This window comes from Aspergillus stella-maris (assembly GCF_047715825.1).
Source record: "Aspergillus stella-maris strain CBS 113639 unplaced genomic scaffold BDV14scaffold_51, whole genome shotgun sequence".
Taxonomy (NCBI): Eukaryota; Fungi; Ascomycota; class Eurotiomycetes; order Eurotiales; family Aspergillaceae; genus Aspergillus; species Aspergillus stella-maris.
The window spans coordinates 79,510-100,279 of record NW_027396845.1 but is presented as its reverse complement, the minus strand read 5'-3'; the positions used below and the strand labels follow the sequence as shown (position 1 = coordinate 100,279).

Genomic DNA, 20,770 nt, shown 5'->3' with positions numbered 1-20,770 from the left:
CCGCAAATTGCACTAGCCCAACTCATGATAGTTAGCATCAGCACAACGGTTCCCGGTGGTGTTGTGGCCGAATTTGAAATACTACAACCAGGATCTTTCTTCACTCGCTCAAGCTAGTCATCCTCGAAGTTGGTGTTGGACCATCGTCGCAGACCACATGGAAAGATCGATCGCTCGATCTGTCTTCATGCAGTAGTCGACAAATGCGGATTCCACGGCTTTGGTAGCAGTTGCCCTGTAGGCGCTCAGGAGTGGGCAACATGCATTAATTAACCGTGGGGCGGTTGAGACAGCCGAGCAGGGGAATAGACATTCGAGCGTTGTTGCTAGACGACTCATGAACCACTGTCGATGCAAAGTATACTCTGTTCGCCTTCGTTGGCAAAGCAAGACATCAGTAGGAGTATAATGAACAGCCGAGACAGGAACCCAGGTAGACTTCCGCGGGAGTCGGATGCTGGTCCCACTTGATGGACGGTACAAGTTGCCGGTAGAGTGGCGGTTAACAGTCGATACTTTGACAAAGAATAGCACCGCCAGCTCAGCGCTAGTGCATGATGAACCTGGCCACCGCGAAGAGCTGTATTTGTATTCCCTCTGGGTCCGAAGTATTAATTCTGAATCGCGTTAGCTCCTGCAGGCGCTGCAGCCCCATGTTTGATCGACCTACCACAAGTCCCATGGCCACCGTGCAATTGCCGAGTTGGGTTACTCGTCACTGAGCTGCTGTTCCCCTCTCACGGAGGGAAAAAAGCAAACTTTGGCGTCGCAAAATCTCAGGATAAACGCAGCAGATCCCCGAGGCAGAGGGGTCCGGCCATCTCAATTGCGAACACAAGAATACAAAAATTGGCCGACAGAACAACAATGCTCGGTCACCCCAGTCGGATCTATTCAGCGTAAACCTCTTCACAGTGCTCTTCGCCTTCCGACACCTCGACATACTGCCACCCCTTGTTCAAGAGAATTTGCTCATCTCTCGCTGGCCACGATGACGGATTCCGTCGCAGCAGACATAATTCCACCGCAGCCCAGGCCTCATCGCCTCTCAACCGGCCAGCAACCCCGCAAGCTTCGTGACAGCTGTATCCATTGCGCGAATTCGAAGGTCAAATGCAATAAGGAAAAGCCGATATGTAGTCGTTGTGTTCGGCGACGTCTGGATTGCGAATACAAAATATCACGCCGAACGGGTCGCACGTCACGAACCGTCAATCAGCCGTCTCTGTCGGGATCACTGGCAAGGATAGCAGATGACCCGACGACTTCGTCAGCAATCCAGCCAGCATGCTTCTCCCTCACTCAGCCGCCGGCCGTATCGCAGGCAGCACAAGCCTCCAGCACATCCACGCAAACCCCTCTATTGACACCCATCACGACCGTTCCGTACCACGAGACATCACAAGACCAATGTATACCACAGACTCCAGATATTTGGCGGTCCTTACTGTCGCCCAATGCGTTCACTGCCGATGTCAGCGACCTCACCTCCCTGATTCCCTTGCCCGCAGATGTTGATGACATGTTTGCATCCGTCATTCCATCGCCTCACTTTGCCAACTCCATCCTTGATCCCATGACTGGTGAGGATTTTACGCGTTCAATGTCGGTGCCCGACCTGCCAGTATTTCCCACGCCAGCAGTCTCGGATATCAAATCGACCCATACCGCCGATACCAACTCGCATCATTCGGGAAGCTGTCTGACCATTATCCTAGATGTCTTCAGGAATTTGTTTCCAAGTACGTCGATGGCATGCAGGTTCCCTTGTGGGGAACAAAAGACACACATCCGGACACTCGAGACAGTGGTTTCAGAGAACAAGCAGATCATCGACACCATCAATGATGTTTTAGATTGTTCTTGCTCGCATGACGGGTATATGATATCTATCGTCTCATTGGCAGTCTTCAAGGTCATGAGTTGGTACATTGCCGCAGCCAAGGGGCAAATGACCTCTTTTCGAGAGGGTATGATGTGGGAACGAGACTATGTCAATCAATCAGAAAGCGTCGGTCGCAGTCCTTTCGCGGATCAAGCGCCGTATACGGCTGCTCCTATCGGGGGACATTATGGCAATAACGACAACCCGAATCGCATGGCCGCGCAACTAGTGCTCAGCGAGTTACACCGGGTACAGCGGTTAGTCAACGTACTTGCATTGCGCTTGGAAAACATGCGACTAAAAAGTTCTCTTTCCTCGGCCGCTGCATTCAGCTCCAGTGGAGGCAATGTAGATAATTCGCAGTTTGAATTGATGCGAGCATCTCCATTGTCGGGGTCGACGCTCTCGCAATTAGAGGAGGACCTTCGAAAGTGTCTCCGCGCCGTGTCTTCAGAGACTATCGACATACTTCGCCAAGCATAATTGTGTTGAGGTAGCTTTGATTATTTGGGTATGTTGGTTGCCGTCAGGTTGATCTCTCCTGGCAATGGGCGGCAGTAGCTGGACCATGGGTGGCGGTTGGAAGCGTTATCTGTAGATACGCGGTGCCAGGTTTTGTCGTCGAGATTTTTGTAGCAGGGCAATACACCCATCTTTATGTTTGAGATCGGACTGTGGATCAAAGTTTGACGTTATATCTGGCCGCCCATAATTTGCTTGGATATGTATGCCGATTTGTGAGCAGTCACAAACGTAGATCGCCGATGGGATCCACTAGCCGGGCTGTCCAGCACCAAGTAATAACCCGATGGAATCATGGTACGCGGACGTGGGATACGCCAATAAGCCAAGCACCATTTTCCTCCGCTGGCAACCCACGCGTTCTCAGGCTTGTTGTTGCCTCCGTTGCCGTCGTGAAACATGGGTGGGATATCTCGCTGGCCTGATACGGCCTACCAGAAACCAACAATCGTTTCGTCCACAAAATTCTGGTTTGAAGATTGACCGCCATTTAGTTTAAGGGGCTGCTGTAGTTTGATTTAACAGAATACACTTCTAGTCTGGGGAGACAGTCTGCTCGCCCGGTAGCCGTGGTCCCGCCATCGCGGTCAAGCTGGCACGCATGGTATTCAAACACAAAAGTAGGAAGTTGATGTCCGAGGAAGACAGACCGGCGTCGGAAATGAACGAGTATGTGTCGCACGCGGACGCACATAGTTCGGCGCAACAATGGATAAAAAGCCGTTACTGCAGATCGTTTGCGTAGAGAGCCGATCGTTTCGCTGCTCGATACCTTCGCAATATCACGCCCTAAGCATAGTTTTGGATAGATCAATCTTTGCCATCGGGGTTTCAGTGGTGTCACATCGAAACGTGTCTGTTTCCCTGTCGCAGATATTTCGTGATTGTGTTCTACCAGCACCGAGCTAGTTCCAACTGATCAATCACCGAGGGCGGATGGCTAAGGACGTGTTGCGTAAGTAGTTCCTCGATACAGAAGCGGCAGTAGAGCGCAATGAGTCGAATTTCTCATAAAAGGAAGGCTTGATGAACCCCAGCTACATGCGGGAGGTGCCAAGGACACCGTATGGGCTGATCTGGAAAGTTGGCTTAGCACTCACCCGAATCATCGCTTCCAATTCACAAGCCGTGACAGTTCTGAGAGGAGAGCTCACTTCATCGGTGCCGTCCGCTTTAACATTCCGACCATCCATCCAAGTGTCCTCCGTCAACAGCTCTGCTGAGCTGCTCTCAGTAATACTCGGTCGTATCAATCCCAACCCTCACTTGATTGCTCTACATCTCCGAGTATGACAGACCATTCGGTATTGTCTCAACAGAATGCGCTTTTCTGAGAACGGTCACCGGTGATTGCCGCAGGTCTCTTCGCTCACTCTGCGACTGTTAGACTTGAAACGCCGTTTCCGCTGGAGACCGGACCAATGGCCTAGAAACTTTCTTTCATTCAGTCACGCTCAGGCGATCCCCGATCAATCAGCGGAACCTTTACGTGTCTTTTCTGGCCTCGGGTTGTGCGCAAAAGGCATCACCAAGTCCTATCAAACTACCGACTCTAGCACTTGCAAACGGTTCCCCTCGGGAGGTGTGTTCAAGCAACGCGAATATAGTTCAGCAAGCGCCTCATGCTGTAATCGGTGATTTGTTGTCCAAGATCGCGGGAGGTAGTGACTGAGTGTGTTGAGCAGAGAAGGAAAAGATCTTGCCGTCCCTTACTATCGTCCCGTGCCAAAGAACGTATTAACCGTTGTGATTCCCATGCCAAAGACCAGACAATTTGGACTTGAAAAAGTCCCCGGTTTTGACTTCTCTGCAGTGGCTTCGATGGCTGACTGAACTGAATTTGCACCCTCTAAGGGATAAACCCACACGGTTCTTGTTTGGTTACATGAACTTCGCTTTGTATTTCTCGCCTCTCCCTCTTGATTTCTCAAAGGTATACCATTCTTTACTAATAGCTCCAGATATCGTTAACTTCCTATAGGACGGTCGCAGACTGACAGTTAGTAGATATGGTTTTACCACTTATCTACGAAGGCATTGGACCGAAATCAGCTAATAAGGACCATATTGCCCGCCGACCAATGCTAGGGATAACCGTGGGCTTTCGATCTCGCAATTATCAAACCCCCACTTTCACAAACGAAACACATTGTTTGGAGCACCAGCTGCTCTGGAGCCCGGCAGTAAGGGCATAGTACTAATGGCAAATAGCGGTCCGGGCCGGGCTTATCCAGGCATGAAATCCTCTTCGAACCCCTGACATACCCGCCTGAATAACTCATATTCGACGAGTCAGGGCGACTCCAGTCAGGCATCTATACTGAACCAGACGGTTCTGTACAAGGTCAAGCCGCAGCAGCATTCCAATATTCTCCGAGACCGAGCGGGGCTGAGACTCGTCTCTCTAGATAAAGTATAAACTCAACTACATGAGATGCTGTACTGCTATGTCGGAAACCTTGGTCACCGTTGACCATCGCGATTTGACCTACCTATACCCAACCGCAAGCTCACAGGTCGTTACACAATCAGACTCGAAACTCGAGACCCTGATAATCATTGCCATTAGATACCTGGTCCTTGCTTTGTGGCACCGATCCAGGTCGACATGCAGGAGCGTCACAACGGCGCCTCATTATATGAGCTGAGAGCTTACTCCCCGCATATGTTGCAATTCTTGCGTTTAGAAGACGGGGATGTCCTTGATGTCTATTCTAGGATCTTGTTGGTTGGCAGGAACTTTCCACCGAACACTGCTGCTGCTCGAGATCAAATTAAGCCAGTTTACAATGGTTGAGTATGTACATTCGCATTCGCTAAATTTGCAAAGGTCGCTGAATAACTGACATAGGAACCCGGTAATCAGAAGCAAGATCATGTATATACATGCGACGTCGGGCCAACCTGCGATGGTGCTGTATTCCCATCCCAAACCAAGAGAGGCCCATTCATATATATTACCATTCCATATCAGACAATCAATCAAACCCCATTCGCCTGCACAGGAACGTCCCCGGTCCCATCCACATGATCTCTATCGCCAACGCCAACATTGACATACTTTCTCAACTTCGGGAATATACCCGCCCACTCCTCACTGACCCTCCAATTGCCGTATTCGTATAACCCCCTTTCGAATGCCTCTGTAGGCATAAGCTCGCCGCTTTCGGTGGTATATATGAACTCCTGGTCCTCTGGCCACCGGAAGTGAATGCTTCGCATATACATTATTACGCTATGCCGCGGGTCCTGGTATGGTTGGGCGGAGTGAATGAGTTTATCGCGGAGATTCGGCCAGGGGAGGAAGTCTATGCAGACCGGGTGCGGGATGGTCTTTTGGATCTCGGTAGGATAGAGCCAGGGGGGGACGTCGGATTGAGTTTCGGGATCGGGGCACAGGCGCCACTTTCAACCGTCAGCTTCTTTATACTTGTGATGTAAAGCTGGAGAGGGAATACTTACCCGCAGGAAGCGATACATAACAACATAACAAGCAAACAACGTCCGCACATTCGCCGGCCGAACCTGACTAAACACCAGTCCCAGGATCTGAATAACAGGGTTATCCGTCGACGTCGGCCTGAACACATGAACTAGCGATGGCGTCCTTGGTAGCCGCGTACTATTTGAGATACTCTTGTTCAATCCTTGGTGCGCCCGTAACAGTATCGAGAAAGTAGAATACTCCAGACACTCATAGTAAGACCTGTGGTCGACGCCGCACCGGCAGTCAACAGGGACATTATTATCTGGCTCGCCCAGCGCCGGGGCGGGGACAAGCATCGGCAGCTTATCAGCGGGGAGAAGGAGCATATCCTGGGCATTCGGAAGCGGGCGCGCCTGCGCGGCAGCCTGCGCCTGTGCATGTGCAAGAGAAGCAGAGAGGGCAGGAGGGACAAACATCCCGCTTCCTAACCCCATGCCCAAACCTATCCCAGTTCCTACACCTGCGCCATTCGAGTCCCCGCCCCCGCCTTCGCTACCCGCGGCACCGGCAGCGGCAGCGATACCCGCACCCCCAGGGCTATCGCTGGTAGGACTCTGATCAAGTCCAAAACAAGACGAGAAATACCGCGACTGATCCCGCAGTCGCTCATTCAAAACGCGCACCTGGTCCGTGAGGCTCTGCACAGCCGATTGCAGATTCGAGACTTGTGTTTCGAGCGACTCCATCTGCCGCTTTTGTTGCTCGCGCTTGGCTTTGTGGTTTATGCGGTCTGCTTGGCGTTTGCGGGCTAGTTGGGCTTCTGTGCGTCGGCGTTTCTTTTGCGCGCCGGTGCCGTTGGCTGTGCCGTCCACGTCGGCGGGCGATGTTGTGGGGGAGTACGATATGTCCATTTTGATTGTGGGTGGGTGAATGTGAAGGTGAGGTGAGGTGAGATCGGGAGAGATTAGAGATTACGGTAGAGAGTCAGGGACGGAGAAAGCGAGTGACGGAGGCAGCTGCTTACCCCGCATTCTGGCTGGCTGCCCACGGGGTTCGCTGGCTTGGCTTCCTGACCTTTTTACATCCGTCTCTTACGAGTTATCTAGTCCAGGTCTCGGGCTTCACATTTTTTTGAAGACAATGTCTCGGTGAGTATACTCTTGCTTACTCTAATTCCTGGTTTACCTGATGTGAAACCGTGGTTGAGCTGACTCTTCATGTCCTCGGGAATCCAGATCCCATCGCGATCGTCATACGCGCAGCCCGCCTCATCCCTCACACAACCAATACTTTGGATCGCATTACGGTTGACTTTTCTTCAGTTCCCCTCGCTATCGGATTGTTTCTCCATCTAGACTATCTCGATGACGTCCCGATAATCTCACCAGAGTTAGTACTCCGGATCCCGGGGACCTGCTTCCCCGCGTCAACCAGTCCGTTAGGAAAGGAGCTTTTACTCAATGGGTGTTGTTGTGGCTATATACAACGTCACAGGCTGAAGGTGGGCTATCGTGAACTCCGCCTGGATTGCTTGGTTCTCTCGATTTAGGTGACAATCTGCGTCTCTGGGATGGGTTCTACGTCCTACAGCCTTCCCCGAAAAGGATTCGTACCGTTGAAAAATGAAGCGTGGATTTGAATCCTTTCGTCGAGTATTCTCTGCGCCATCTTATCCTCTTCAGTCTCGAGGACGAGCGTGGAACCCTTGACCGCCATCCATGGCTTCGCCTCTATCTTAGCGCATGACTCCGGGTTCCAGTCGGGCTATCGACATCACAAAGCTCTCGACTTGCTATTCCGACAGAGGAGACCTATACCAAGGACTTTTTTCACGTCTTTAACATAAGTTCCAAGCCAAAGGAGTTCGATCGTAGTTAACAGAATGCTCGTAAGTTGACACTGTGACCAAGTGAGGACCCTGCGGACAGGCCATGTGCCTCGGAAGCTTGACTAGCTCCAACTGGTCGACGTCGACCACAACACTCCCATATTGCACCTGCAGGGGCATCAAGACAGCACCAGTTATATCCTCTTCGATACGCTGTCAATATAATGCAATTTATCTTCTGTGCAACGCTTCGATTGACCTAAAGTTTTACTGGGTCTTTCTCCTGCCCAGGCGCAGGGTTCTACTCATGCACGCAATTCTCGCCACGAACACCTCACCATCATGACTCGTTCCTGAGCACGGTCCCTATGGAGGATATACAGCATTGTCCGACCGTTTAGTGATGGCCTAGGTCTCCCTCACGAGTCGGCCTTCTACGGGCGCGGTCTGGACCTGGCCTATTCGAAGGCTTGGAATGAATGGAACTGATTTTGACAGGGGCTTGATTCTACCTAGTCTGGACCCTTTGTGGCCGGCATTATTAACATTTAGGTGTCGTGCGACTTCTATGCTATATCGCGTCATAACGAAGTTCGGCCACGAACTTGCACTTCAAAAAACACGCCGTAACTCCAAACACGCTGGTATCTCTTTCTATCGAACGCCAAAACACAATTTCGCTTCTTCAATATTGCTTTGCTCCATAATCCCGCCGCCCATCTGAGAAAAACGACCGCGACGGCAGGAAGGATGACAACTTTATATTTCGCCTCGGCGCGATTCTCTGCGAGACGGTTCTCGAAATCGTTGGAACAGGCAGGCTGGAGAAGTTGGTCGCCTGAATCTTCGCCCGCACCTTCTCGAAGAACCGCCTATGTCGCGAATTCGGCTCCTCCGGGCTTGACCGACAATATGACTTTGTTGCGTCGAAGACCGACACTCGCCGGAACACGCGACACCCGGGTTGTCGGTAGTAGTTGTTCTCTGGGTTGTGGTGGGGACTCGTGACGAGCGGCTGGATACTTTGTCGCGAGAGCCGCGGGGACTGTAGGTTTGTCTGGGATATTCGTGGAGATCTGGTAACAGGCTCTGTGAAGGTGCCGCTTTGCCGGGTCACCTTGTTGGACTTGGTGCAATTGTAGGTGTCTAACTTTTCCAGCGCCTTGGATTGAGCCAAGTTCGAAACAGCGGGTCTTGACTCGATGAAAACGACCTGCGACGTTGGAAAAGAGATGCAAGGTTAACTTTATCGCTGTGACGGAAGAAGCAACGCAATGCATGCGACTCACCGGATTGGCCGCTTTCGCGCCCGGCAGACGCTGTCGCGCAGTTGAAGACGCAGTATTCTCCGATAATCCATCGGGATCCATCTCAACTATTCGAATACCCGTGTTCCGCATGGCGTGATATCACGGCCCAGCATCGGAGATTACTCGGCTGCAATCATAGAGCATACTGTCGCCCTCACAGCAGCGTTGAGCAGAAAAAGGAGCCATGCGCCCGTTGAAATATGCCCTTTTGCTCACTGTTGTTTATCCTCGTCCAAGAATCCAATCCCCGCATTCCACCCAGCACGCTCGGGAATTTACAAACTCAAATCGACCTTGACCCTTGAAACTCGTACTTTGGAGGGTTATGCTATATCCCGCGAGAACGGTTAGCGAACGTTCCATCCTTTTCCAATTCTTTTCGATGATGGGTGCGGATGGGGTATCTAGAGCGACCGCCGACGTCACATCCAATCGCAATATCTGGATAGGAGGGATGGTAGCTCGAAAGGTTGCAGGAGCGTCTCCATGAAAATGACACATCGCGACCCTGGATAGCAACTGGGAAGCGACCGCAGCCCGCCTCCCGGGTCATCCCTTCTTGCATCGCAGCATTCCGTCGGTACGCATTGGGGTTTGATATGCAGCAGCAACCAAGAAACAGGTTACTGCTACCCTTGTGAATAATAGTCGACGTAGGTCCACCACCAGGGCGAGTGATGATGTAACCGATCTGGACCTGAATATCCAACGGGCCGGGATGATTTATCCTGAGGGTGTCTCTGGCCTTATTGCACGTTCGAGTATCCTGCGACCCTCCGGATTAGGACACTCGCGTCGATCCCCGTCTGCGCCGTGGGGCAGGCGAAGCGACGAGTAGCTGAAGCTACCGAGCTCCATAATTGGCGGAACCGTACCCAGTCTGTTTACCTTGATCGGAAGGTGGCGGTAGCGTCCATCAGGTTCCAGGTTCGAGCATGGTGTCAGTTGCTTAGTCTTCCTTGGGCATCCAAAAGTCCCGCGATAAGTGTATACATGTCCCGTAGCGGCCACCCAATAGGAGATTCATCCATCGCTTCCCACAGAACTAGAGGCATTAGCTCTACCCCACCCGCACCTCTTTTCCTTCTGCGCTGATTGCTCGATATGGCCGGATTTGCACGAGTCCGGCTGAGAGAGCGTCATACTGAACATGGGATCTCCACCCCCTGGGTCTGTCGGGCGCCGGGACTCCTCTTCCTATCGTGCTCGATGCAATCGTTTGGCCTGGTCCTGCGGCGATTGTGCCATGGTCAACGTCAACACCTTGCTTGAGGATGCAGCTCTTGTGGATCGTGGATGCTTCCCCGCTTATTAACGGGGGGTTGGAGTTGGTATAACAGTGCGCTTGGGGCGCTGCTGATAGATTGGTTTTTGAGATTGAATAATTTCTGGAAGAATTATCTACGGGGATCTGGATTGGTTTGCAACCTAGTCCGATCACTGAATATATATCCTGTGAAAAACTGTCTGGAAAGAAGCTTCTTCCCTTCCAACGTTTATCTACTATTGTCTACCGTCTTGGAATGCATACGATTTCCATGACTGTCTACCACCAATAACCTTGACGAGATCTCAATTGCCACCAGCGCAAAACTCACAGACATCTGAATCGCCAAAATGACCACGCAAGTCTTCTACCCAACCGATCCCCTCGACGGCTCCATCGCCCCAGACACCCTCTTCATGGGCAACGACTTCCCACCCGAGTTCCTCTCCCTCGCAGCCCTCGACAAAGACCACCACGAACTGCCAATGGGGTCGATGCAATACCAACCAGGCCTAGGCCCAGCAACAATGCACATGGCCCAAGCAATGCACCAACCGACACAGCAAGACGAACTCCAGAACCGTCCCCGACTTTGCAATCGCGCTCTTCGACCCGCACCACGAGATATGAGGAAAGATTCTATTGATGATGGCGCGGGGATGAACGCCCGTCAACAACAACCACCCTTCCTGGACTCCTACCACCCAACACACTCCTTCTCATCCTTTTCCTTCAATTCAAATTCCACAGACCACGACGCAGACTTTACATACGATAACGATCCCCACCATGACAACCACGACCCCTCCCGCATAAGCCCCCTCAGCAACGCCAGCAGTGGCAGCCAATACCACAAGTCACCCTCCCCTACATCGCTCCGCTGGCACAATGCAAACGGAAGCAACGACACCGAAAAGCGCGCCAAACACCTCGAGCGAAACCGCGCAGCCGCTTCGAAGTCGCGGCAGAAGAAAAAGCGCGAGACGGATAGCTTACGGAGTCGATTCCAGGAAGCTTCGCGCAGGAAATCCGGGCTCGAGATCGAGATTAAGGATTTACATTCCCAGCTTTTGAGTTTGAAGGATCAAATCCTTATGCATTCGAGATGCGACGACGACGCGATCAGGGTTTATTTGGGGAGGATGGTGAAGCAGGCTACGAGGACGGACTCATTGTCTTCTGTTTCCGTTTCTTCGGGGGACGTTGAGGCGGAGAGTCGACGCGCTAGCGATGGCCATCCTCATAGCCACGAGCACGAGCACGAGCATGACCATGGACATGAGCATAGCCATGACCAGGTGGCAGACCGTATCGCCTCCTCTGAAGAGCTGAACAACGATGATATTCCTGACCTGGAGCAACAGCAACAGAAACAGGCGGTGCCGCAGCAGCAAATCCCCATGCGCATGGGCGACGCGACCCTCCCCTGCGGAATTGAGAAGAGCATGATGGGGTCTATGTTCCCGCATGGCGAGGGAAATATCTTTGATTTGCAGATGAGTATGACTTGAGCTTGCTGCCCTTGATCCGCCAGGCCAAGATAACCTCGGCTCGTCATTTTTATGATCGTCACGTTTTTCTTATGTTGGAGGTGCTCCTGCTTTCTTTTTTTTCTGGTTGGTTTTGCTTGGGTTCTTTGGACGCATTTTTTCAGTACCTGGAATTTTCAACTATATGGTCTAGGATCTTCTTTTGCTATGTCCTGTCTGTCTTATCTAACGAACACAACACCGGCGTACACGAGGGCGGGTGGATTTTGTCTTGTCTTGTCTTGTCTGTCTTGTTCTGTTTCGGGTAAAAAAGCGTTCTCGTTTCCTGATTCTTGAAGTTGGATGGACTTCTCTGATCTGGAATGAATCCCTCTCCTTAGGGGGTATATATACGTTACCTATCTCATATAACAACGACTATCGACCTTGAATATTTTCATATGCTCTGTACCTCCTCTACCACTGTATTATATTATATTATATATATATATATACCTATGCCGCCTAGATGATCGGGCTATAGAGACGGGCCTATCATGTATCAATAACAAATAAGGAAGAAAAATCCGCGAAGTTACCACGTTGAACTCAACTCAATAACCCTCGCTCCGTTGTTAGATACCAATAATCCAGTCGTCAACCTTGAATACCGCCTACAGCGCAGAGCAATTTAGAATGTACCTAGGTAGGGTAGGGTGCTATTGTAGCTCGATGAGGTACATGGTGCCATAACGCGGATGCGTAGTGGATACAACCAGCAAGTGCGAGCCGGGACCACTCGATCAGAAGACGGTGACGTTTATCCCGATCTATCGATCCCCGGTTATCGATCGAGCCCTAACCATTATCCAGAGTTTGCGCAAAGTACAGACGCGTAGGTTCCAGAGCCAGAATCCGGGATCTCTTCCGGGTGGTCAGTGGTTACTTGTGCTTATCAAGCTACCTGCCTACCTAGCTAGCTTCCTACCCATCGTATACAGATCATGAACCAACAGAACCAAACAGTCTAAATATCACTTGCATTCAACGCTACTACTAATACACAAGTAATCACTAATCACTGCTGCGGCCTCCTAGGATCAACAGTCCCCTTCAACTTCGCCGTCTCGGTCTCCCCCTCGCCCTTAACACTCTTCCCCGGCTCATTAATATACGGATTGCTCGAGTCCTTATTATCCAGCCCCTCCTGCTTAGAACTCATACTGCGCATGCTCGCGTCGTCAGAAGGTGACTTGCGGGAGGCGGGCTGGTCCACGTCGCTGGGGCGCGGCTTTTGGGAACTGGGGGTGCCGGACATTGCGTAGTATGCTGCTGGGATGCCGAGGACTGCAGCGATGGCGATCCTGGGGTTGTTTAGTTGGGATTGGGAATTGGGGGATTTACTTGGGGTAGGGAGGAAAGGAGGGGTACCATGTCTGGCCACCGCTAGACCCTTTTGAGGGGTCTGGTGGTGAGTCGGCGTATGTTCTTCGTTGGATAGGGCGTTGTGTAGGGCGGATGGTGGCGCGCATTTGAGAGGCGCGGAGGAGGGGGCGTGGGAAGGACATTTTGGACAATTATTTTCCTTGACTCTGTATTTTCTCTCAATTACTCTGAGGCCACCGGGAAAGGGGAAAGATGCAGGTATATACAGCAGTTTTATGGCATGATGGGTGATGATGTAATGTGCAGGGATACGGACTGAAGTATGAAGCTGTCATGATGTATGATCTCTGGAATGGTCGGAGTATCCACACACTACTAGGTAGGTCAGGTAGCTAGTAGCTAGCTATATCCAGCTAGCTCTGCTTGCATTGATCCATCTGCGTTCTGGACTTGTATTGTGCTAGATTGTGCTAGACCATTCTCTGTAGGCTACGCTACTACACTAGTATAGGGCCAAGTACACTATTCAGCCGGTGCATCCCTCCCCAACTTCTCCTTGGCCTTCTGTTTCCCGCTCTCTGGAATACCAGGGTTATGCATTGCGCTGCCATAAAGAACCCATTAGCCTTTTAAGTTTCCAGATTATTTCCAGGTCGGGCTGATACGTACGCCTTCAAACCCCCCGCCATCCGATTAGGCGACTTCTCGCGATCACCGCGAATATCATAGAGCTCTTCCTGCGGCTGGTTCCCGCCGATTTCGTCGTCCAGGACAGCTTGCGCATGCTGCTTTGCTTGGTCTGAGACTTTGGGGTTGCTCAGGGTGCTGCCGACCATTAGGTTCATTCATCAACAGGGTGTTCCTTGCATGGATAGACAAAGCAAAGAGACATACGCCTTGTAGCCGCGCATCTGGTTGACTTTTTCGTCGGCCATATTGCTTATTATTAGGTATCCTTGTTTCTTTCTAGTGTGTTTTAGATTGTCGATCGTGCGGATAAAGTATCAGGATCTTTCCTCCAGTCTCGTCTTAGGTGACCATCTTATACATTCTTCCTGCCGGCTACTGCACGCTTAAACCACGTCTTTGTTCTGTCAGCGATGCGTCAGTTCCGTACTTCCTCTTTCTACTCAATATACTCTGGTTCGCCCTCTAATATCTAGGTAGGTATCTAGGTGTATTGTTGTACAGACATGTAGAGTAGCATCATGACGTCATCTCATCATCACGCTTGGCACTCAGTCGGTCATCTTGACATCCAGCACATTCCAAACACGGAGAGTGATATGCAGCCTCCTGTGCCACGGGGTTTTTAATCTAAAGTGACTGGTCGAGTTTGACATCAGCTCTCCACGAATGAGCCGCCATTTGGCCTTTGGCTGTTACCTGGTTCATGTAGGGGTACGTGGGCTCGAAGAATGGGGTGATCAGTGATGGCTGCAGGAGCTATATATGGATCGAACACGTCTTCTGAGGACAAAGTCATTCACCCCGCCTGAAGACCTACCTACCTAGCCTATCTCTCTACCTACCAGCCCCAACTCGCCCTCCACAATATAGAGCCCAACACCACCAACACCAACCGCGAAAACCCACCCACAAACAACCACCCACACCGTCACAATGTCCGACAAAAAACGCCAGCTGATAATCGTCTCCAATCGACTCCCCCTCTCCTTGAAAAAGAATGAGAAAGGAGGCTACGACTCATCCCTCTCAAGCGGCGGTCTCGTGACCGCCCTATCAGGCATAAGCTCGTCCACGAACGTGCGCTGGTTCGGCTGGCCAGGGTGTAACATTGAAGATGACGCCGAGCGCGAAGAAGCGAGTAGGAGTCTTGCTGATAAAGATGCCGTTGGGATTTTTTTAGAGGAGGAGTTGGCGCATGGGCATTATAATGTTTTTTCTAGTATGACCTATACCCCACAGACTGCTTAGTTGAATTGGGGAGGTTAGGTGTTAACATGTGCGCAGACGGCATCGCCTGGCCAATCCTGCACTACCAATCCGGCGTGGACTTCAAAGAAGATGCTTGGAAAGCATACGCCCGCGTGAACGAGATATTTGCTGATAAGGTCGCCGAGTCAGTTGAGAGCGGTGATCTAATCTGGGTGCATGATTACCATCTCCTGCTAGCACCCGCGTACCTCCGAGAACGCCTTCAAAAACAGGGAAAGAAGTGCCCGATTGGGTTCTCGCTGCATACACCTTTCCCAGCGCAGGACTTCTGGCGCGCGCTCCCGGTGCAGAAGGAACTCCTCCAGGGTGTTCTGGCGTGCGATGTTATTGGGTTCCACACGGATGAGTATAAGCGGAATTTCATCGAGTGTTGCTCGCGGGGCCTTGATGTTTCTGTTTCCGGGGATGAGATTGCATATAAGGATCATAAATCGCGCACGGGGACATTCATCGTCGGAATCGATCCCGCGAAATTCACAGACGGGCTTGCAGGGAAGGAAGTTCAGGACCGCGTCGCCGAACTGGAGGACGAATATAAGCGGAAGATTGTGATTCTAGGCGTCGACAGACTCGACTATACAAAGGGTCTTATCCAAAAATTGCAGGGGTACGATTACTTCCTGCAGCAGCACCCCGATATGAAGAATAAGGTTACGCTTATCCAGGTTGCTATTCCGTCGAGGGAAGATGTGAAGGAGTATCAGGATCTCGAAAGGGAATTGAGTATGCTTGTGGGGAAGATTAGTGGGGAGCATTGTGCGTTACCTACACATACACTTTCAACCTCACCCCTTCTTGGATAAGTATGTGCTAACAGTGTATAGCTACCCCCGACGGCTCACCGATAATATACCTGCACCACTCTGTCCCCTTCGTGGACCTGACATCTCTCTACCGCATAGCAGATATCTGTCTAATCACCTCTCGACGAGACGGCATGAACCTCGTAGCAGCCGAATACGTCGCGTGTCAAAAGGATAGATATGGTGTCCTCGTTCTCTCTGAGCTCGCGGGTGCAGCGTCATTCATGGGTGGGGGTAGTATACTCTTTAACCCGTCCTCTGCGCAGCAGTTATCGGATAGCATTTATGCGGCTGCTACGATGAGCGTTGAGGAGAAGAAGAAGCGGTATGAGGAGTTGGAGGAGTTTGTTACAAGCAATACAAGGTACGTCGATTCATTTGGCTCCTTTTGACCGATTAGAGAGAAGAGAAATAGGGCTGGGCTAATCCATGTCGTCTCAATAGTGCGCAATGGGGCGAGACGTTCACGAATGCCCTTGCGGAGTTTGCTTAGAGCAGTACCACCTATACCTAGGTACATACCTACAGCCCGGCCGTTGGCGATCTAGATTTTCCGCATGTCTTGGTTCAAGTCAAGTCTACTGCGTGGTACCAGCATACGGCACGGTACCCGACTTTGATCAATACTTTTTCGCTCCTCTTGTTGTTCTTGTCATTCAGATCATCTAGCGCTGGAGTTCAGAAGACGGAAAGAAAGTGCCCGACAAGTGGTAGAATGTTCTCTTATCAATTATCAGCGCGTCAAGTTATTGCTTCTTGTTTAATGCTCTATGAAGTTGGGAGTCGTTCCGAGTATACCGGTTCTAGTCCCTTCCCTAGTCCTAGAACTGTAGACTCCTTTACTCACAACTCTGTACTCTGTACAAAGTAGCTCTTCACCCGCCACGTGGACTCTGAAATTACGCGGCTCAATTTGAAATACCCTGTTTTTGGGATATGGAGTGGAGTCTGGAGAAACGACAATGGAGTTCGTTCGGACTATACCTGCCGAAAGGCCAGAAGCAAGGCCCTATAGTTGCAAATCCGGTGTGCTAATATATATAATCGACTCTACTATTGCTTACTACGCGGGATTGCCCAGAGGCTCAAAAGGGTAAATCTAGCGGTCGTCATCGTGAGGTCGGCCAATTGATTACCAAGGAAAAAGCAGCCCAGAAGAACACTAAGGTGATAGATAAGGATGCGATAGGCTCTTGATTTCTGCAGACGGGATAGTTGGGATAGGTAGCAGTGGTGAGAGCCGGGAGAGTCTCCACCAACAAGAGAGCCAGTTTACTCAGCGTGACGGTCGCGACCAGGAGTTCGTGCGGAGACCAATGAGAGATGAATAATTACGAGTCCAGTTGGGAACAGGATCTGCGGGCCTGGATTGACAGCTTGTTAAGCTGCTTGGAAATCCCGCTCTTACCGTTGAGGTGGTGCGGTTGTCATCATCCTCACATCATTGTATACCGCCATGATGTCACGACCGAGAGATGCCCGATCGGCCACGAGAAGAAGATATAACTACTACACCTGGTCGAAGGAAGATTAACCTTAACGTTGGTCTACCAAGCTTCTGCACTTTCTACTCCACCTTTTCTTGACTTTCAACATGGCTACCACCCTCGCCGCTGGCCTGCAAAAGGCCCAGCAGGCAGTGCAGGACACTGCGACTAAGAACAAGAAGCTTGTCGATCTTGAGGCTGAGACTGTTACACAGCACTCGAATCAGCCCCAGACGACTGACCACGGTGTTGGGATTACTGATCCCGACCACTGGCTGCGTGTCACGGATAACGAGCAGCGCGCTGGGCCGTCGTTGTTGGAGGATCAGATTGCGCGCGAGAAGATCCACCGCTTCGACCACGAGCGTATCCCCGAACGCGTTGTCCACGCTCGGGGCACCGGAGCTTTCGGTAACTTCAAGCTCCACGAGAGTCTGGAGGATCTGTCGTATGCGGGCGTGCTGACGGATACCTCGCGCAACACTCCTGTTTTCTTGCGGTTCTCCACTGTCCAAGGTAGCAAGGGCAGTGCGGATACCGTCCGTGACGTTCGTGGATTCGCCGTCAAGTTTTACACTGACGAGGGTAACTGGGATATTGTCGGCAACAACATTCCCGTCTTCTTCATCCAGGATGCGATCAAATTCCCTGACCTTGGTGAGTCAGTCCTGTTGTTTCTGTTAAGCACCGTGCTAATTGCGTAGTCCACGCTGTCAAACCCGAGCCTCACAATGAAGTTCCCCAGGCGCAAACAGCGCACAACAACTTCTGGGACTTTGTCTACATGCACCCCGAAGCCACACACATGTTTATGTGGGCCATGTCTGACCGCGCCATTCCCCGTTCCTACCGTATGATGCAGGGTTTCGGTGTCAACACCTACTCCCTCGTCAACAAGGAGGGCAAGCGTCATTTCGTCAAGTTCCACTTCACCCCCCACCTCGGTGTCCACTCCCTCGTCTGGGACGAGGCTCTCAAGCTGGCTGGCCAGGACCCCGACTTCCACCGTAAGGACCTAATGGAGGCCATTGACAACAAGGCCTACCCCAAGTGGGACTTTTCTATCCAAGCCATTGCCGAAGAGGACCAGGACAAGTTCGACTTTGACATTCTGGACGCTACCAAGATCTGGCCCGAGGAACTTGTTCCCCTCCGCACAGTTGGTGAGCTCGAGTTGAACCGCAATGTCGACGAATTCTTCACCCAGACCGAGCAGGTTGCCTTCTGTACCAGCCACATCGTCCCTGGTATTGACTTCTCCGACGACCCTCTCCTCCAGGGCCGCAACTTCTCCTACTTTGACACTCAGATCTCCCGTCTCGGCATCAACTGGGAGGAACTCCCCATCAACCGCCCCGTATGCCCATTCCTCAACCACAACCGCGATGGTGCCATGCGCCACCGCATCACCAAGGGCACCGTCAACTACTGGCCCAACCGCTTCGAGGCCAATCCCCCCGCCAAGGCCGGGCCAAGTGGCTTCCAGTCTCACCCGCAGCCCGTCTCAGGCTTCAAGCGACGTGACCTGACGCCCAAGTTCAAGGAGTACCACAACCAAGCGCAGCTCTTTTACAACTCCATGTCCGAGGCCGAGAAGCTCCACATGACCAAGGCTTTCTCCTTCGAGCTTGACCACTGCGACGACCCAATCGTGTATGAGCGTCTCGCTGGAACTCGTCTCGCGGAGCTCGATCTCCCCCTTGCTCAGGCCGTCGCTGAGATGGTCGGCGCACCAATCCCCGACAAGGCTCTCCGCCCCAACCACGGCAAGACGTCGCGTCTCTCCCAGATGGAATACCCGCCCAAGGTTCCCGGTATTCAGTCTCGCCGTATTGCGCTCCTCATCGGCGACGGCTATGACAAGGTCGCCTTTGAGGGAATGAAGGCCAGTATTCTCGGCGCTGGAGCCCTCCCTTTTGTCATTGGCATGAAGCGCTCGCCTGTCTTCGCAAAGGGCGAGTCCAGAGAAACCGGCAAGGGTGTTGTTCCCGACCACCAGTACGACGGACAGCGCTCGACAATGTTCGACGCGACGTTCATCCCCGGCGGAGACCACATCAAGACACTCCAGCAAAACGGTCAGATCCGCTACTGGATCGCCGAGACCTTCGGACACTTGAAGGCTCTCGCTGCAACGGGCGAAGCGGCCCAGCTCGTCAAGGAAGTTCTTGGCAATGTCATTGGTGTTGAGGTTGCCGGTGCCGACGCAAAGGAGCCTGTTGAGTGGTACGGTGTTGTTACTGCCCGGGGCCCCGAGAGCGCTGAGAGCTTCAGCGAGGGATGGAAGATCTTGAAGGATGCTCCTGACTTTGTCAGCAAATTCTTCTACCAGGTTAGCCAGCACAGGAACTGGAAGCGTGAGCTGGATGGCTTGGCTTCGAGTGTTGCGTTCTAGGTGCTTTGACCGTCTCTGTACTTTTGATATGCCTTTATGATGGATGGGTGGGACGGCGTTGTAAATATGTACTGTATCTCTAGTCAATGAATGAATGGCAATACCCTGATTCATCTATCGTTCTCACCCAATACTAAGTTGTTGTCTTTCTTTCGCTTTAAAACCCCAATTATATGACACGTATGTTCATCGCTTTACATATTCTGATCTAATTCTCAAGACGCCGTTGCTGCCATATCTTCCGAAACATTGTTGAGCGTTGGAGTATAGGAACGGGTGGGCGTCGGATAACTCGAATTTGTCTGCGTCCTTGTCTAGGAATAAGGACTTGGTTGCCTTGGTGGGGGCATTGGGAAGGGGGATGGTTCTTCATCGCATCGAGTGATAGGAATGGTTTCGAGATCACCGTATTTCTTGTATAGACCCTGGATGGAAAGGTCGTCGAAGCTGGATGGTAGTTTGACAAGAATATTGCTGAGGTGGATATCTGGAATGAGAGGCACCATAACTATCAGCTTCCTTGCACGGGCTGGGTCTCGCCGTGGTATAACAAACCTCCATGAACGTAGCCTCGTGAATGATTATATGCAACAGCCTTTGTAATACCGTATGAGAGCGCGCGAGAAACGTCAAGAAGAAACATAATGGAGAAGCATGCCTGCCTTAGACTGCATTGCGCCGGGGTCACGGTATGGCATGTGTGTTCTCCATTTGGACCCTGCACCTTAAACTCATCCAAGAGAGAAGGTATCGAGCTCCGCCCAGGGTGACAGCCTCGGTTGAGAATGATTGCGCAGCAAGTGCTTTCAGAGCTTTGGCTTCTCTCGGAAAAGAATCTGCTATGTTGACCTTGAGAGTAACGTATCGATGCAGCTGAGTATCTCGGGCAAGCTAGACTGTTGAATAACCTCCAAAGCCAAGCTTGTCGGCAATCAGATATCACCCATTCAGGGTATCTCCAATCATTACTGGATGATAGCCCCCTGGCTCGTACTGCTCGAGTGTCTCCACATTCGCTATACAATTGTACTC

General features: G+C 51.6%; 8 protein-coding genes across 8 annotated transcripts; 4 read left to right on the top strand and 4 right to left on the bottom strand.

The window, feature by feature from the left end:
• The first annotated feature begins 631 nt into the window (after nucleotides 1–631).
• Nucleotides 632–2,588, top strand: BDV14DRAFT_178346 (Zn(II)2Cys6 transcription factor). The gene has a single exon (XM_073769564.1). The coding sequence runs from the start codon at nucleotides 992–994 to the stop codon at nucleotides 2,366–2,368; it is 1,377 nt and encodes a 458-aa protein (XP_073625415.1). The 5' UTR covers nucleotides 632–991; the 3' UTR covers nucleotides 2,369–2,588.
• Nucleotides 2,589–5,296: 2,708 nt separating this feature from the next.
• BDV14DRAFT_210600 (bZIP transcription factor) lies at nucleotides 5,297–6,745 on the bottom strand (the record flags this gene model as incomplete). The annotated part of the gene is made up of 3 exons (XM_073775935.1): nucleotides 5,297–5,812; nucleotides 5,870–6,265; nucleotides 6,353–6,745. 3 exons carry the CDS (start codon nucleotides 6,743–6,745, stop codon nucleotides 5,390–5,392), a joined length of 1,212 nt encoding a protein of 403 aa, XP_073625414.1. The 3' UTR covers nucleotides 5,297–5,389.
• A 1,391-nt stretch (nucleotides 6,746–8,136) lies between these two features.
• BDV14DRAFT_106251 (uncharacterized protein) lies at nucleotides 8,137–9,181 on the bottom strand. The gene is made up of 2 exons (XM_073765589.1): nucleotides 8,952–9,181; nucleotides 8,137–8,875 (listed from the first exon to the last, which is right to left on the bottom strand). The coding sequence occupies exons 1-2, from the start codon at nucleotides 9,060–9,062 to the stop codon at nucleotides 8,348–8,350; spliced, it is 639 nt and encodes a 212-aa protein (XP_073625413.1). The 5' UTR covers nucleotides 9,063–9,181; the 3' UTR covers nucleotides 8,137–8,347.
• Nucleotides 9,182–10,417: 1,236 nt separating this feature from the next.
• Nucleotides 10,418–12,075, top strand: BDV14DRAFT_106259 (bZIP transcription factor). Its single transcript, XM_073765590.1, has one exon. It carries the CDS (start codon nucleotides 10,590–10,592, stop codon nucleotides 11,748–11,750), a length of 1,161 nt encoding a protein of 386 aa, XP_073625412.1. The 5' UTR covers nucleotides 10,418–10,589; the 3' UTR covers nucleotides 11,751–12,075.
• A 656-nt stretch (nucleotides 12,076–12,731) lies between these two features.
• On the bottom strand, nucleotides 12,732–13,314 carry BDV14DRAFT_178335 (uncharacterized protein). The gene is made up of 2 exons (XM_073769563.1): nucleotides 13,140–13,314; nucleotides 12,732–13,072 (listed from the first exon to the last, which is right to left on the bottom strand). The coding sequence occupies exons 1-2, from the start codon at nucleotides 13,274–13,276 to the stop codon at nucleotides 12,787–12,789; spliced, it is 423 nt and encodes a 140-aa protein (XP_073625411.1). The 5' UTR covers nucleotides 13,277–13,314; the 3' UTR covers nucleotides 12,732–12,786.
• Nucleotides 13,315–13,616: 302 nt separating this feature from the next.
• BDV14DRAFT_202780 (Con-6 family protein) lies at nucleotides 13,617–14,029 on the bottom strand (the record flags this gene model as incomplete). The annotated part of the gene is made up of 3 exons (XM_073774125.1): nucleotides 13,617–13,698; nucleotides 13,764–13,919; nucleotides 13,989–14,029. 3 exons carry the CDS (start codon nucleotides 14,027–14,029, stop codon nucleotides 13,617–13,619), a joined length of 279 nt encoding a protein of 92 aa, XP_073625410.1.
• A 551-nt stretch (nucleotides 14,030–14,580) lies between these two features.
• On the top strand, nucleotides 14,581–16,606 carry BDV14DRAFT_178331 (trehalose-6-phosphate synthase). Its single transcript, XM_073769562.1, has 4 exons — nucleotides 14,581–15,003; nucleotides 15,069–15,809; nucleotides 15,878–16,220; nucleotides 16,301–16,606. The coding sequence occupies exons 1-4, from the start codon at nucleotides 14,718–14,720 to the stop codon at nucleotides 16,347–16,349; spliced, it is 1,419 nt and encodes a 472-aa protein (XP_073625409.1). The 5' UTR covers nucleotides 14,581–14,717; the 3' UTR covers nucleotides 16,350–16,606.
• A 646-nt stretch (nucleotides 16,607–17,252) lies between these two features.
• Nucleotides 17,253–19,862, top strand: catA (catalase catA). Its single transcript, XM_073769560.1, has 2 exons — nucleotides 17,253–18,000; nucleotides 18,048–19,862. The coding sequence occupies exons 1-2, from the start codon at nucleotides 17,451–17,453 to the stop codon at nucleotides 19,736–19,738; spliced, it is 2,241 nt and encodes a 746-aa protein (XP_073625408.1). The 5' UTR covers nucleotides 17,253–17,450; the 3' UTR covers nucleotides 19,739–19,862.
• Nucleotides 19,863–20,770: the final 908 nt, after the last annotated feature.

Bases quoted from the DNA above. Each gene is read 5' to 3' on its own strand.
- BDV14DRAFT_178346 (XM_073769564.1), top strand. From the start codon at position 992: ATGACGGATTCCGTCGCAGCAGACATAATTCCACCGCAGCCCAGGCCT.
- BDV14DRAFT_106251 (XM_073765589.1), bottom strand. From the start codon at position 9,062: ATGCGGAACACGGGTATTCGAATAGTTGAGATGGATCCCGATGGATTA. The intron at 8,876-8,951 runs GTGAGTCGCATG...CCAACGTCGCAG, and splicing joins GCGCGAAAGCGGCCAATCCG to GTCGTTTTCATCGAGTCAAG.
- BDV14DRAFT_106259 (XM_073765590.1), top strand. From the start codon at position 10,590: ATGACCACGCAAGTCTTCTACCCAACCGATCCCCTCGACGGCTCCATC.
- BDV14DRAFT_178335 (XM_073769563.1), bottom strand. From the start codon at position 13,276: ATGTCCTTCCCACGCCCCCTCCTCCGCGCCTCTCAAATGCGCGCCACC. The intron at 13,073-13,139 runs GTACCCCTCCTT...AAACAACCCCAG, and splicing joins TCTAGCGGTGGCCAGACATG to GATCGCCATCGCTGCAGTCC.
- BDV14DRAFT_178331 (XM_073769562.1), top strand. From the start codon at position 14,718: ATGTCCGACAAAAAACGCCAGCTGATAATCGTCTCCAATCGACTCCCC. The intron at 15,004-15,068 runs GTATGACCTATA...ACATGTGCGCAG, and splicing joins GCATTATAATGTTTTTTCTA to ACGGCATCGCCTGGCCAATC. The intron at 15,810-15,877 runs GTGCGTTACCTA...AACAGTGTATAG, and splicing joins GAAGATTAGTGGGGAGCATT to CTACCCCCGACGGCTCACCG.
- catA (XM_073769560.1), top strand. From the start codon at position 17,451: ATGGCTACCACCCTCGCCGCTGGCCTGCAAAAGGCCCAGCAGGCAGTG. The intron at 18,001-18,047 runs GTGAGTCAGTCC...CTAATTGCGTAG, and splicing joins GATCAAATTCCCTGACCTTG to TCCACGCTGTCAAACCCGAG.